Source organism: Triturus cristatus, chromosome 5_2, assembly GCF_964204655.1.
Source record: "Triturus cristatus chromosome 5_2, aTriCri1.1, whole genome shotgun sequence".
NCBI classification, from domain to species: domain Eukaryota; kingdom Metazoa; phylum Chordata; class Amphibia; order Caudata; family Salamandridae; genus Triturus; species Triturus cristatus.
The window spans coordinates 795,190,036-795,206,738 of NC_140588.1; the positions used below are offsets into that span (position 1 = coordinate 795,190,036).

At 43.0% G+C, this 16,703-nt stretch overlaps 1 protein-coding gene across 1 annotated transcript in view; it reads left to right on the forward strand.

Annotated features, from left to right (window-relative positions):
• SLC9A6 (solute carrier family 9 member A6) overlaps positions 1-16,703 on the forward strand; it is a 259,674-nt gene that overhangs the window by 185,739 nt on the left and 57,232 nt on the right. The window contains exons 10-11 of the mRNA XM_085607924.1: positions 1,448-1,561; positions 9,610-9,721. Of these exons, the coding sequence (XP_085464050.1) occupies positions 1,448-1,561; positions 9,610-9,721 (226 nt within the window). The remainder of the gene's footprint in view (positions 1-1,447; positions 1,562-9,609; positions 9,722-16,703) is intronic.

Genomic DNA, 16,703 nt, shown 5'->3' on the forward strand with positions numbered 1-16,703 from the left:
ATCAGCAAGCCTTTTGGCTTTGCCAGTGCTTGGTCTTAGTTCTAATATAGCAACATTGCCTTCAGCCTTTCCTCTACTATTTGTCATTTGAATTCAGTACATTTACTGTTTGTGGTTGCCTTTTGAGCATCAGCTGGAAATCATTTTTGGAAGTGATGATCTGATTACAGAGAAAAAAAAGTAACCTATTCAAAATATTTTGATACTACTCAGCGATGAGGGCAATTAATATCAGCGTGCACTGCACTTCAAGGTGTTTAAATTGCACAGTTTTGTATGTTTAACGCATGTGACTCGCATACACAAAATGCATACCTAAAAATACCTACTGTTCACCTAAGCTCCACACAGCTCACCCTGTGATTCAGTCTATTTCTTACAGTTTGATTTGTTTGAATGCCAGATGAAGACACTGTAGCATTTGTGCACCATTTTCTGCCCTTTTCATAAGCATTATTAAACGTATAATATTTGACCTAATACCTTGGTCTAGGTATATGAGGTACATGATTACAAAGATTGATAGTCCAAAAGAGAATGTGGAAACATGAATATGTGTATGTATATATATATATATATATATATTGTGTACAAGGTCTCAGGGAGACCGAAACACGTCGGTAATGCTATCGGTCCATTAAGTTGAAATGAAATAAGAACTTTTGAAAAACCTTCCGTGAGTGCAGCCCATTTCTTCTTTGCCGAGTTTGTGAATTGTAATTGGCTGTGCTCTGCCGAGGTGTTTCGCACCCCTGCAAAGCGCCGGGGAAACGAGCAAAAGTTGAGCCATTTGTCGGATTATATATGTGTGTGTGTGTATATATATATATATATATATATATATACCTCTCCATGAACAAACTCAAAGATAAAGTGACTTTTAAGGCCAGAATAATTTTAATAGTATACATGATTTGCAGTAGTAATCTCTTTGCCGTCATTAATGTTCTGAAAGACAAAAGAGCCCCTCGTTAATTACCCTTCTTTCCCAGCTGTTCATCGATATCTATGTTCATAATTCTCCTTTCGTCCTTTTTCAATGTGTTTAGATACACCACTGAGATCATGATCTTTTTAAGATATAGGCTAGTGGAATACGTCCAATTCTCTTGTTTTTCTATACATTGTGTACAATATCCCGTACACACATTAATAGATGTATCAACTGTTGCATTTAGTTGCTGTTAGCATAGCACTTTTTTACGCCTTAATTTGACTTGATTTGGGAAAAGACCGTAGCGTTAAACTGGAGACTACAGCATTACAAGCCATGTCGATCTGGAGACCATGAACATACTGGGGCTAGGAGTGGGTGTGCGCAGGGTACAGCAAATGGTCCTGCCTTCAAATTCTGTCTTTCTTCTTCAACATGGTCTCTGTTCAATGCCTCTTTGAGCTACTGTAATACAAGGTGTGCTGACTGCTCTTTCTTTTTTTTCCCTTTTAGTTATTTGAACTGTTGAATTTCTTGGCAGAAAACTTCATCTTTTCCTACATGGGGCTGGCGCTGTTCACTTTCCAGAATCACGTTTTTAACCCGACTTTCATCGTTGGAGCTTTCGTATCCTTTAAATGTTTCCAGGACATACCGTGCAGACACACTCTTAGTGCTAGACTTCAACATATTAGTGTATCACTAAAAAAGAGTGCACATCCAAGGCTTTCTTTGAGTCTATTCGTACTGTAAGTGAACGTCTCTGCCGCAGTTGTGCAAAGGGTGCCTTGCTGTTTGACGGTGTAGCCATAAACAGCACTCTCTCCTTAAAGGTGTTCTGAAGGAGTTTGCAGTACATGGCAATAAAACCAGGTGGCTATTCCAACAGCATTATTTGGGCAGAAAGCCAATCTGTTTTATTTTTTGTTGCAGCAGTAGTGAAATGTGGCGTACATGAAGGGATCAAAACACCTCTGAATGAGGAGTCCTGCAATGCCTGATAATGAAAAAATAATGGGAGGCCATGTCAGCCAGTTATTAGTTTATTAGGTCTGGCTGACTGGAGCTTTCTCTTTCAAGGCTGAAGGGGCGGTGTTAATTTTAAGAAGCTTAGAAAGGCTCCGCAGCACAGTTAAACTGCTCAGACTTAGTTTGGTTTTTCGATTGTTGCAGTTGAATGTTCCTATGTTTCATCCACCAAACATAAGTCTGTCTAGAGTACTGGCCAGACACGGAGCCTGGAAGCAACGTGGTGGCATTTTGTAGATCGCTCATGTGCCTGCCCCAAAACGACTAACGCACTGACGAGACAGGTACTGATTGTTAGTTCTGTGGTTTTTTTTGTTTTTTGTTTTCCTGGCTTATGCGTTTGGGCCGCATGTCCACTGCAAGATGTAGAGAAATGTAGTTTTTGTGTTATCTTTTACTGTCGAAGCTTTTCACACAACCATGGTAGCAACTGCAGGTGTAACTGTTGGAAAAAAATAATGTACTCATCAGTTGAAAGAGGCACTCTGCCCTGGGGCAGGTGCTAATTCATCATTAAGTGAAAATCTGTATTTTCCATCAAAAAAGCCATACCATGGAAACAAAGGTGTTTTCGAGGCGTATGGGGAGACACTTGAGATGACTTTCAAAGAACAGGAAACAGTGCTAAACAATCAATGTAAAAAATAAAAAAACAGTTATTTTTTTTTTTTGTTCATAGCAGTGTTAGGCATTGGCGATACCAGCTCGTCAAGCCTTGCATTCACACACTGAGGCAGAATGGGCACAAACTCAGTAGTCATTTTGGATTGTCTAAAGTCAGTAACTTTATTTGACATTAGGTATGTTTTTTCTCCCTCACTTCTACTTTCCCTCCTGAAATACAGTAAATGCAGCAGGCCAACAGTCTCACCATCTGACACTCACTCGTCCTCATTCAGAGTCTTCCCTCGCTAACACAAATCAAGCCTCTTACACACTCATTGCATCTTCCAGAAGACAGCCTCTATAGGTTTTCTCTCTATCATGAGAGTTCAGTACCACTTTAATAAACACAATTTACAAAAATCCTCATCTTACTTACAGTACAAACACTCTTTATCAGCGGGCCTTTTTCATCCCTCTATTTTGCCATCCCCGTACCCCCTCTAAGAGCATGTTTTTGCTTGACAAAAAGGCACCATATCTAAACCTCATCTCTGACGTGTCGTCAGACTGTGTATGGGGACAGTCAGAAACCTTCTTGCTGTGATTACCTGCAAATACAGAACACATTTAGATCAGATGAACCCTGGTATAAATGCGAGCAGTGTTTGCCTTGTCATTTTTGGCTACTTAACATAGAATCAAGATTAGTACCGTCAAGTGTCCCCGGGTATGGTCATAGTTGCATAGGTAGTAGGACCTTGACCTCAAGCCGAATCAGTGACTTTCTCCAGCATGAGTTTCTTTATGGTAAAACTCTTCTCCAGTCCCCACAGAATAGCTTAGTGATGAGGTAGCTTTCATCCCTTCTATAATCTGGACCATAGTCTTTTCTTAACCGCCTTTCTTTACAGCAACCTTAGCCCACCCACTCATCTCTCGTATTCCTGACCGCCATTGTTAATAAGGCTGTCATTAGGAAGCAATTCTCATTACTTCTTCGCCACTAGTTGACTTTGCAGATCAAATTTCATCACCATGCCCCACACACCTCAGTCCATCACAATGAATGTTTACTACAGCCCTGCATCCACATCAAAGCTTGCCTTTAGAGCATTATCACACAAAATCACAATTGAATATGGCTTGCTGACTAGGACATGTTATATTTTTTTATTGGCTAGAAAACCTGCAGCTGGTTTAGAAGTCTAATTTAAATTATATAGTTTAGGGATTTAACAGAAGGAGAGTTGAATTACATATTAAATATTAGCAAGGCTTCACTTTTAAAGAAGTGTGGACCTGAAAAAGTATTGTGGGTGATGTTAAGACTCATTTACAGTTAGACAGCTTATTAGTGTGCATTTGATACTCAAGCAGAATTGGTTTTGACAGTTTTATGAATGCTGCCCTTTTGTAGATGAGACTATTTGGTCTTGATTTCAAACACTGGTTTGAGCTCTGGCTTGAGACCGCTGTGCCTCACTCTCCGAATTCTTCATTTGTTCTTGTACAGCTAAGCTTTCGTCCATCCTTGCACACCCATTCATAAATCCAAAATGAGACCCAACCACCCATACATTATTCCTCCCAGCTCCTGTCTAAGGATCAGTGCTCTTGTGTATATAAATAAAAAAAGTTACCCAGTATATACACTGTAAATAGCTATTTTAGATGGATTTTTTCAATTGGAGGGTATTTGTAACTATTTTCAGGAATATTTTGCGTTTTTTCTAGTTCGGACACCAAATCTAGAAAAGACAAGCTCATATGCTGCTTGTATTCTGTGTTGCTTTTTTCTGCCCTAATGGTTTTTGATCTTAAGGTTACCATCAAACCCATGTAAGATGTTTGGGGATTTTCAGACTTTAAAGACTTGTTCCTGTAGTATTTGTCTGTATTTATTGGATTATCCTTCACCTTCAGTTCTAGCAAATCTTGGATCCATCTTGAGATGAAGTTTGCCAGATCGTCTCCTTCATTCGTCTGGTAAGGCTTGTCACTTTTAACTTATTGCATCTCAGGGCTTTGTCCAACTTTGCACACCTGTTCTCTGAGGCCTTGTTGACCTGTAACAGGGTGTCCATCTTTTACTTCAAATTGGATAGGGGTGAAGTCATTCGCAAATTCTACTTTGGAAAGTTGTTCTCTCTTTGCTCAAAACGGATTGAGTTCTGGATAATAATTTCAGATGGCTGTTTGAGATCTTTCATATATTTGGTAAATTTTCTGGTTTCAAGAATAGTTGAGTGAAATCTGTTTTATATCCAGTAAATGACTGTCCACCATTTCAGATCAGAACTGACCGATTCCCATATTTTGGTACATATTTCACTAGAGATGAAACAAGATTTTACATTATAATTTATAGGTACTTTTCAACTCCTTTTATAAAGAGACTAGGTAGCGTGATCTCTGCTGTGAAGATCAGTACTTTTTGCCGTGGTGGAGATCCCTAGGTGCCATTCCAGGTCGCTGATCGTTTTTTTTTTTTTTAAAGTAATGTGGCCAATTCCTCATAATTTGCTATGCATGAAAGGTTCCTGATGGAACTCGGTGCATACTTCATGTAACCAGCTGTTTGAGGTAGGGATCTCTCTCTGATCTGCCTATTTACTACCCGACAGCACAGCTGATAGTGGTTAATGAATGAGCCTTTAAGGTATAGAATAAACCTTCATTGTGAATGGATATATATAGGATGGGTGCTATGGGATTACTGCATTATATTTATATGGGAAGATGGAATGCCTTTTGTCCTTTCCAATGGCTGTGGTTATAAAGGCATGGAGGGTACCCAGAGCAGTCATTGGTTGGAAGAGGAATCTTACAGGAGAAACCGTACTGTGGGTTGGAAAATCTAGGAAAGAAATGAGAAACCTTTCAGGGTTTAAGGAGTTGGATTTCCTTGGCATTTCGAGACTGAGAAATAGATAGGGGAAGGATGCAATTTTGTTTTTTTCTGCAATGACAATGTCTAGGACACATTTTTTCAAGTATCTCTAATTTTACTACACTGGGGAACAGTCTTTCAGATTGAGCATATTTGGAGAATCGCCTACAAGCTGCACACCTAATATCTAAAGCAGTTCCAATGAAGTATAAAATGCTGGCAAGTAATGCTGTACGTTCTTTGGCAAAATAGAAAGCCAAGGGGGAAATGGATTTTGAGGATCTTGGTGATGAAGACTATCAATAGCCTCTGCCGTATCTCAAGGAGGTGGTTAGTAGGGCAGGTTTTAGGTTTATCCAATTAGACCTTTTGCGTAGAATATACTACTCCATAGCAGTGTTTGATTGAGTGAAAATGAACAATTGTAAAACATAAATTGTGTGGCTTACGGTGTCTTTAAGTGCTCTCAACAGTAGAACCCAGACCTGTAGAATCAGTGAACTGACATCTGTCAGGGCTGGCTGTCGAGATGGTTTTGTGAATCTGGAATGTGCTTTATCAGAAGCTGACTTCCTATGACCAAAATGAGATTGGCTTTTCATACCAACATTCACTGACATCATATTCTTACTGCTTTAAAAAAAAAAAAAAGTCTTATCTCGGAAGTCAAACATTTGCATAGATGCCGACTCTTCCTACTTAGGAGAGAGACCCTAATGTTCCTGCCTCCAAAAATGTTCCTCAGTTCTGTAGGTGTCATTGGGAAACTGTAAGGTTTCATCATTGTGCTTCAGACTCTGTCTTGGTTGTTCCCAAATTACAGTTTGTTTCTTTATTTAGGGTTACTCGCGTTACTCCATGTTGCTTGGATTCAATTTCAACTGAAGAAATAAAATGAATTGAGACACCTACTCCAAGAATGTTATGAAAGATTAAATGAAAGGTTCGACATTGCGTCTAGGTTTCCCAGCGACATGAAAATATTTAGCAAGGGAGATCTTTAGCATGGATGAGGAGTTGGTCACTATGAATGCCTTCAAACAAACCACATAATGCTCCTTAATGCTGCAAAGTTTTTTTTATTTTTATGTTTAATCACTGACATATTCAATTGTGACTTTGTGTGATAATGCTCTTAATGCACGCTTTGATGCGGATGTAGGACTGTAGTGATCATCTGGTAATATATCTCGAACACCACCAAGCCCTGGCCTTATCCTTTCATTGGCACGCTTCCACCCCGTGTACTCTTGTTGCTTTTCACCCAGTAACTGAGGAGGAGTTGAAAATCATGGCTTGGGAAATAAAAAGCGCCTATCCAGCAAGAGGATCCTTGCACTGCTGTATACCTGAGGGAGTTCCATGCAACTTACACTTGCCTAGCTTCTGTGATTAATGCTTAATTTTTACACTCTCCAGGATTTAGGAGCATGTTATGTCCCTACTGAAGAAATCCTCACCTGACCCAAAGATCATGCCCAGCTATATCCCAATCTCTAACCTGCCCAACTAAGCATAATAAGAAAAATGGCCGGTACTAGTTAGATCTAAGAGCACCTGGAAGTAAACCCCAATCCTGCATGAACACCATTCTGGGTTTTGATGAGTCATGGGCACTGTAACTGCCTTTGATATCAATACAGAGGAAACAGTGCTCACCTTGGTTCTCTTAATCTTTTCTCTCAGGGGCCTGTGGTTCTTGGGCGTAGTTGGCAGAGTACCACTACACGGAATTCTGTAGAATTGATCACAAACTGCGTGAATTTCCGTCTCACCACAATTATTAAAACAGAAACCTCACTTACCCTTGGTAAAAGACAAGTAACTCTATTATTACATGCTAAAATGCATATAATCTTCTCACAAAAGTGAAAATGAAAATACAGCAAGCAGTGAGAGAGGTGATGATTTTGATGTCCTCCCTAACCTAGGGAGAGAAACAAGTCGATGCCCTGAACACAAAGAGCTCATCATGCTGAACGATTGGTGGTGGTCCCATCCACTTAGAACCACCCGAAGCACAGTTATGGGCAAAAAATACAATCCCAACCAAAAACCCTGCAAAGCATTATGGGACAATATTCTAGGGTGCAGTGAATATTATAGTATCCAATATCAAAACATTCCTCAAGGGGCAGGCTCTCGGGCTCAGCTGAGAGCTAATACTATAATATTCACTAAACTCTAGAATCTCGCCCCATAATGCTTTGCTGGGCTTTGGTTGGCATTATATTTTTGCGCATAACCTTGCTTGGGGTGGTCCTAGGAGGATGAGACCACCACCGAATCGTTCAGCATGATATGCTCTTTGTGTTCAAGGCATCTGCTTGCCCTCCCCTTGGTAAGGGCTGACCCCAAAATCATCACCTCTCTCTGCCTGATATTATTCAAAGTTCACCTTTGTGAATTGGTTATATGCTTTTTAGCATGTAAAGGTAAAGTTGATTTACCAGAGGGTTGTGGGTATAGTAGGTAACTCCATTAGGTAGCGGAGTGGGAATTCTGGCATGAATTCCGTGTTTTCAGTGAAATGCGTAGTAACCAAATCCCCACAACTTCTGCTAGCGTTCATTGCCCAGGGTTAGTTCTAAGGGCTATGACTTGCTGCTAAGTAGTCTATTACAATTGGCTGGAGATACTGGATCTGCTCTGGGATGTATTCGTCCTCTCAAAATGAAGCCAACTAGTTAGGATTAGGTTAATGAGATCCTAGTCACGTGCGGTTACTTGCTTATCACAGGGGTCCTCCGAGTCCTGTCTACTCTTCATGCTATGCATGTAGCCACTTGCACAAAAAAGCATAAGATTTTACATTAAGAGGTATGGTGACTACTCCCCAATTCTTTTCCAGCTGGAAAACAGCCAAACAAATCAGAATAATGTCACCACCTGTGTAAACATTCACTTAATGAAAGAGATTTTAAACGTTAGTGGGGCAAAAAAATGAGATCATGGTGCTAGGTGGACCAGTATCCTGCTCAACACTTGGGTTGCCCCTCTAGTGTGGTTCTGCACTATACAAAAAACCTGGGACTCCGAAATGTCTTTCCCTGTCATCTTCCAAAATCAGTGCAGTTATAAAAGGCATCAAGTTGGTTCTGTCCTTCCTGCGATGAATCCTTTCATTATTTTGTAGTGAGTATTGGGTGGCGCTTATAAGAACTGTTGTGATGGCTCGCCTGGACTAATGCAGTATTGTTTGCATCAGACTCCATAAGAAGCTCAGGCTTCAGATTATCTGGAGAAGCCCACATTATGTTTACATTTACAGGCCCATGAAAACAAAAACACTTTACATATATTTCACTGGATCCCAGTTCAAAGTCCTCTGCACTGTCCACAAGTCCTGCTGGAGTAAAAGACTTGCTCACAATAGGACCCTATGTTCAGCAGTGGCATGCTGTGCTACCCTACGAACCTTCAAATGGCTGACATTCCGAAGAAGGTCCTTGAGAGTCCACCTAAGAATCCGGGCTGAACCAAATTCCATCTCTTTTACGGAACGTCATGGGACATTTCTCTCACAAATATTACTCTCCTCTTCTAAAAACAAATAATGATGAAGCCTGATCTTCACAAAAATGAGAACAATCTTTTCCATGCCACATAAGTACTTTTACGATGTTATGAAGTCTGTGTAATGATTTATATGCCCTTAAACCTGGAGGCAAATTATTGCTGGGATCTGCCACTACCCCTTTAATAGCCTTCTCCTCACCGAGGGACCCAGGAGCGTTCTGCAGCACTGTTCAGCAAGGCCCACCTCCCTCACAATAAATGTTGTATGAGGGAGGCATTGGCATGGTCAGTGACCTACTTCTTGGACTACAGTGAGCCATTGCAAAAAATCTATATTTACTACTTTATGGAAGTGTTAAATGTGATGATCTTTTTCGTAGTCTTAATAAATAAATACACTTATCTCTCATGATTAACTGCCCGTAGCGCATCCCATTGAAACTATATTGAAATTTCAGTCTAGCATTTGTTGTTTTTATCAAAGGGGGAAGTAAAACATTGCAGATTGGTCTCAGCATACTTGTGTGTCCAAGGAGAAAACGGGTTGCTTGGTATTGTACCAATGTATTCTTCTGGTATTTATGCAAGAAAGAAACTGCAGTCAATTTCCTTAATAAAGCTGTGAATGTAGCTTGCTGTGTTCTTGGGAAGAGCGGCAAATATCTACCCACTGTCCTTTCTGGTCAATTTGGGTAGAAGAAACAAGATCAGATCCAGTTTACAGCACATGATGATGTTTGCAGGTATGTGGCATCTTCTACAGCGATGTAGTCATGGCCATCACTAAGTTAATAACTATATTTTCCCCTGACTTTACATTTATTCATGTTTGTATTTCAGGGCACAGTCGTAGTTACATTATATACTAAATGTCTCCCTTCGGTCACAGCATGAAGGTGTGTTTGCATGCCCACAGCGCTTAGAAGTTGTTTGTAAACCATCACACTTTACTGCCACATGGCCATAATCACATCTACAGTGCTTTAAATTCATATGTATTAATAAAAGTTAATATGCTTTTAAGCTGAGGAAAGATGTAGATTAATAAATATATTGAAACTACTAACTGTTGCTGCAAAATCATGTGTGGTTAATTTAGTCGGTGTTTGTTCAGACCTCATTTGGTGCATGCAGATATTCTAAAGTCTTAGATCTTTCCCGTTGTAAACCAGTGAGTATCACCGTCGCAAAGTGGCATGATGGGAAGCTGCTTTTAAAGATGTTAGTACAGAGCATTGTGTGCAAGTAATACTCATGTATGTCTGTCATAGGCTGCTTCCTCCATCACTGCGCCTTTGCACATCGTTGTCCGTTACATTTATTTCAACAAACGGTGTAGTTTGAAACTTGCTTCTCTTGTTATGTATACTTTGATCTGTTTGGATCTATTTCTGCCATTTGTACCCTTCATAATCTTCTTCCTTCGGAATGGTTAAATTGCCCTGTAATACTAGGTTTAAACCATGGGCACGATTTCATGTGGCTCTTTTATTTATGGTAATCCAGTGCCTGCTCTGTGTGCTGTCACCGGTAGAGGGTTCCTCTGCAAATGCCTGACTTGCATGCAGAGCAAGGCTGCAACAATCCCTTAAGAGACATTGAGGCTTATCAGTAAAAAGAGTCAGGAGGATAGCACATGGTCAGAGTCACTGTGTGGGGTACGGAGTACGTGTTCTGCTGATGAAACCGTAATACAGTCTCTCAATAGACTCCTCCCCCAGCCAAACTATACAAGTGGTGTGAGTATCCCTAGGGAAATTTAAAGCACTGAGCCACTAGACCGTCACCCTTCTCCAGCACTTGTCGTGTTGTTGCAAACCGACCATGGGTGTAACATCCTAATCTGCCATTTCACAGAAAGGTTGAGCCTTTCCTCTCTGTATACGGATCAGGGGACCTAGCCTCAGAGCACTCCAGAGATTAGCACTAACGAGTTGAGCACAGCTCCTTCTATGGGTAGTTTCTCACACTACAAGACTGCAACAAAAAACGATGTGATGAAATGAATGCTCAACTTATTCTCAATCGCTGTACGTAGGATCCATTCCATTGTTTTTGTCCTCTGTAGACCGAGACCAGCCATATGCAAATAAGTCCTGGTCCTGTTCCTATAGGAATAGTGCAGTCTAAACTGACAGCCCCAGTCCCCTCCAGTTGACAATATGAGTAACTCCAGGCCAGTTTTGGCCTATTGGACCTCATCATTGTGCCACAGCTTCAGTGTGCAGGGGACTCATGTCTTATCCATCGGACTTGGGGCATCGAATGCAGCAAACAACAAAGTGAAAGAAGGAATTAATCACGTCCACTGATGATTACTTAGACCCTTTTCCCATCCAGACTGTGCAGGTAGGGCAATCTTCTGACTCCTCCACTGACCCATGGTTCTGCCCAGCACCCACAATGTGTAGGTGGCAGCTAAAAATATAAGTGCCAATCAATGAGTGAGTGGATATTCTTGTGCAAGAGAAGGTGCTGGGCAGAGGTCTCCCCGGCAGGGTTTTTGTACACAATTGGCTCTCCTCCCAAAGAAATAGAAGATGTATGAATAGAAGATGTATAAAAGGAAGTGGAATCACTGATAGGCACTGGCCTCCACCACACCAGCTTCTCTGATCTCCCCCCCTTCCCCGACAACCCCAGTCCGCTCGGGAGGGTCTCCCGACACTGGAGGCAAACTGCACCAAGGAGTAAGGAACCCAGTCAGCATATTTGTGAGCCCACTTTCTGCAGAAACAAGAGTTAGCACCAGTTTCCCAGGTACAGCTGCAGTGCTCTCAGGAGCTGGGTCTCATGGTCGGGTCCCTCAGGACTCTGTCTCCTCTTGCTGGTTCCGCTCTTGAGGAGTTGTAGATTCCATTGCCAAAAGACTGGATTTGTGTGCCCCTTTGAACTAGGAGCAGCTGGGTCAGCAGTTATGTGGTCCTTGATACTTAGCACATACTCTTTCCAAAGAGGAGGTTGAGGCTATGGGGAACCCCCCTGCACACCAGCCTTAAGTCTGGTGCAGCTCCAGCCTACGGTGTAGCAGATTAGGCACTGCTCTTGGGACCAGCCCAAAGCATCAGTCTTGATTCACAGGCTGTTCCCAACCTCAGACTTAGCTGAGTGAATTATTAGAAGATGCCCTCAATGATTCACTAACCATCTACCAGACCATCTTGTAAGAAGATGATTCATTCAGTTAACCAGACCCTGACTTGGAGACATAAGTACTAGTGACCGCACAACTGGCACTGAAGTAGGGGCTGCCATATGGTCACGGCCAAGGCTTCGGAAACACTCTCTAATGGACCTGCATAGAATGAGTGAATATATGCCTTGGTGATACATTGGATGCTGTTTTATACATCAGCTGGCTGAGGCAGGCTTGCAGGTGGAAATGTACAAGACCTACCTCATAGTGACTGTAGAGGCTTATGGAGACATTGCCCAAGGAAAACCAAGATGTTGAGACATCTCTGACCTGCCTAATGCACTTGTTACCTTTCCTTTTGTAAGGCATCCAAGTGCCTCCTGGTCAGGCTGATATATAGACCTTTTGAGCCAGTGGCTTCCTGTGGCGTAAAGTATATTTTGCGAAGGACTTCTTTTTTGGTTGCTATATTAGCAGCCAGGTGGCTAAGTGAGCTACAAGCCCTTCGTACCTCAGAGCCTTTGAGTGTTCATAGGAACAAGGTAGCTCTCTGTCTTCAGCCTTCCTTCAAACCAAAAGTACCAATAGAATTTGTTCTAAACTAAGAGATTGTTCTCCTGGATTGTTCTTAACATCAGCATGCATCCCTGGCAAAGGAGACTGCACAGTCTGGTGATCAAGCATGCCTTTTACTTTTATCTGGCTCAAACAAGGAATATGTGTTAATCAGGCCAGTTTGTGTGACTTTTGAGGGAATGATGCTGGCCAAGCAGGTGCTGCAGCCACCAAGGCCAAATGTGTAACGTCTTATGTCACCTATTGCAACATTATATGAAACTCAACTTTCATCTAGTGCCAGGGCAAGTACCACCAGAGCCTGACTGTTATGTCACTAGATATCCATGAATACAATCTTTTCTTTGCTAAAGTAGAGTAGTCTGTTTCTTTATCTCCTCCCCCCCCTGTTTAACCTCCTCCCCCCTCAGTTATCCTCAGCTGGGGCCAGATTCTATGAGTATGCTGCCCACATTCAGCTGATTTTTGGGTGGTCTCAGTCAATGAGTCTGCAAACAGGGGACCATACCCTATCTTTACTACACTGTCTCTCGCTAAGTCGTTAGTGGATATTGGTCAACTTTCTAAAATTACACCCATTGAAAATTGAGCTCCAAATAGCTAATGTTAACACATGCTTTGGGGCTTTGCATGTACCTCTCAGATACACAAGCCTGGGAGCTAAATGGGACATTCCTTATGCCTTACACTGTTAATATGTGCTTGAAACGTTTTCCTGGATTGAAGCAAAGTTTGGCCGCCTAGTTGTGTTAGGTGCCTAATACTGCTAGTCTTTCTCATTTGCTGTGGAGTCACCCACATGATGAGATTAGGAAAGACCCCTAATGTAAGAGTAGGATAAAGTTACCTTTACGGTACACCAATACCCTTAGTCATTAGCAGTTTCCCATTCCAGTTTTTTTTTAAAATATCTTTTTATTGAACATAAAAGAACAGCCGGCATTAGCACATTTGTTATGAAAAATGACACAATGGTGATTACAGTCAGACAACGTATAGTGTTACAGTGGTAATCAGTTATCGTTTGAGTTGCATCAAGGGGACAGTGGTTCCTCCTCTGCGGAGTGTACAGGGGCTACACAAATTCCACCCCGGTAGTTGTTCCAACTAGACCACACTGCGGACCACTTTCTGGGGCATCCTCGTGCTACGTATACAGTCTTCTCCCTAAACATGCACCAGTCCAGACTCCTCTTTCAGGAAGCCAGAGTTGTAGGAGCAGACGCCCCCCACAGCTGAGCTATATCTCGTTTGGCCAACATTGCCCCGAGTCTCTCCATACTGGTTAAGTCAGTGGGTCCCCACATGTTTAAGAGACATCTTTTAGCCTCCGGACGGATAGTTTTATTTAGCACTTCTTCCATCACTTCATGTATTTCCTGCCAATACTTTTGTATCTGATCCCATTCCCATATTATATGGAGGAAGGTACCGAAGTGCCCGCAATTGCGTCTGCAATCTCCCTCCTCCCCATGTGGACTAGTTGGGGCCCAGTGATGTATGTTCTGTGTAATATCTTGAGCTAGACCAACCGCAGACGTGCCAAGACTGCCACCTCCCAAGGTGAGGCCACTGCCTCCCTCCACTCTTCGTCATCAAATTCCAGTCCGTCTCTCCCCCAGCACTCACGTAAGCGCTCAAGCGCGTCAGAAGTGTTGTTAATCGTTTTTTTTATATGTAAGAGAGATCGCTTTTTGGGGAAGGTAACCATCTAATAAACGGTCCTCTAATGGTGAGGATTCAAGGGGGGGGGGGGGTATTGTGCCTTTCTGCAGGGTCACGGTGATGGCATGGTGAATCTGCAGATAGCAGGAATAATCTGTACTAGAAAGCTCGAATTGCTGCTTGAGTGTGGTAAAGGGAACCATATCGCCCTTCACCCAAAGATCACCCAGACGAGATATACCAATCAGGTCCCATTTATCAAAGCCTTTTGTGGACCAAAGATTACCTTGCTGCTCGGAGTCTCTCAAGGGAGTCGCCAGTGTGAGCTTTCAATCCCAACCTAAGCTTTTGTTGACGGAGTGCCAAATCAGAACAGAGTGTTTGGTGGGGCCAGAAAGTGAGTGTCTCCGGGGGTTGGAATACAAGGCTCTATTGTAGTTTCCTCCGGGGAGTAGCCACCTGTCCATGGTAAAAGCCAGGTCATCTGGCTGACGATAAGTGCAGTGGTTGATGGCAGCCAGGTGGGATGCCCAATAATATTTCCGAATGTCAGGAAGGTTGATGCCTCCGTCGAACCAGTTTAGGAACAATTTAAGTGCTATTCTGGGCCTCCCCTCCCACAGCAACTCTCTCTGCAGCCCCTCAATTACTCTGAAGTATCGTGCTGGTACCAGGTCTGGATTATTTTGCAAGGCATATAGCAGCCGGGGCAGGGACATCATTTTAAATAGTGCTGTTCTACCCAACAGCTAGAGCGGTAGGGTCTTCCAACCAGCAACATCCCTTTTTAGTCGCTGCAGGGGCGGGCCCAGGTTCCTCTCATTTCGGAGTTTAGGATCGGCGGTGATAAAGATTCCAAGGTAACGGAAACCGCCCCTCACCGTCTGCATCGGGCAGGTTCTGGGCAATGGAGGAGACTCACCTCCCAGTACATATATGTGACTTTTTTCCAGTGAATTGAGTAGCCTGTATATTTGCCAAATATTGTGAAAATATCCAGCCCACAGATTAAAGACTTTTTAGGGGAGGCTAGATAGAGGATTACATCATCAGCATATAGCGAGATGCGTTCCTCCCACTCTTTCAAACATTCTAACCCGCGAATCATCGGGCCTGCATGGATCCAGGCCGCGAGTGGCTCTAGGGCGAGGGCCAACAGTAGGGGGGACAATGGGCACCCCTGTCTGGTCCCTCGATGCAGCTGAATGGGTCTGATCGCTTGTTGTTGACTATTACCTGGGCCATAGGTTCCGTGTATAGGAGTCTAACCCATGCTATAAAGACAGGCCCAAACCCCATTTTGGCAAGAACAGCTAGCAGGTACGACCACTCTATGGTATCAAAAGCCATGGAGGCGTCTAATGACACTATCACATCCGGCTCATTAATAGCATCAACCCTCCCCAGCACTACATGAACCCTGCGCAAATTTAGGGCCGTGTTGCGGTGTGGCATAAAGCCCGATTGATCCAAGTGAACCAGTGTTGATATCACCCGAGACAGCCGAGTGGCCAAGAGCTTGGCAAGGATTTTGGGTTCCGCATTCAGGAGGGAGATGGGCCTGTAAGAGGTGCATTTGTTTCCGAGCTTCCCTTCCTTGGGAATTACGACAAGGGATGCCAGTCTCTGGTCCGGAGGGAGAACACCTACACTCCTACTCTCCTCAAACATGGATGGGAGAAACGGGGCAAGGCCATCAGGATGCAGTTTGTAAAGCTCAATGGGCAAGACGTTGGGGCCGAGCGTTTTTCTCGTACGTAGGCTCCTGATTGCCTGGGCTATTTCGTCATTAGTTATGTTGCTATCTAGGAACTTTTTGTCTTCTTCCGAGAAGGTGGGCAGATGGATATCACGAAGAAGGCCCATGGAGTCCTCTTCGAGGAACTATGAACTCGACTGGTAAATCATGTCATAATACGTAGCGAATTTGCGGACTATCTTGAGGGGGTCGGTGTGTACTCCACCCTCGTGAGACAGCTCTGGAACAAGCCTATTGGCCCGCTCCTTCCTGTCTAACCAGGCCACGAGCTTCCCAGCCTTATCACCCCACTCATATACCCTACCATCTCGCTTGCTCCCCCAACTCCTAGCCCAGTCAGTAGCAATGCTTTTATATTTGTTTCTCTTGAGCTGCAGGAGGTGGATTGTTTCTGGGCTCATTTTCTCGACAGGTCTATCCTCAAGGCGTTGAATATCTCCCGCTAAGGCTTCAATGTCTTTTTGTTTACTTTTTTTAACTCCAGTGAGAGAGCGTGTCCCCTTATCACCGACTTAAATGCCTCTCATAGGGTTTGGGAGAGTCGACCGAGCCCTGGTTCTCCTGAAAATAGTGGTCATTTGCAAGTAGG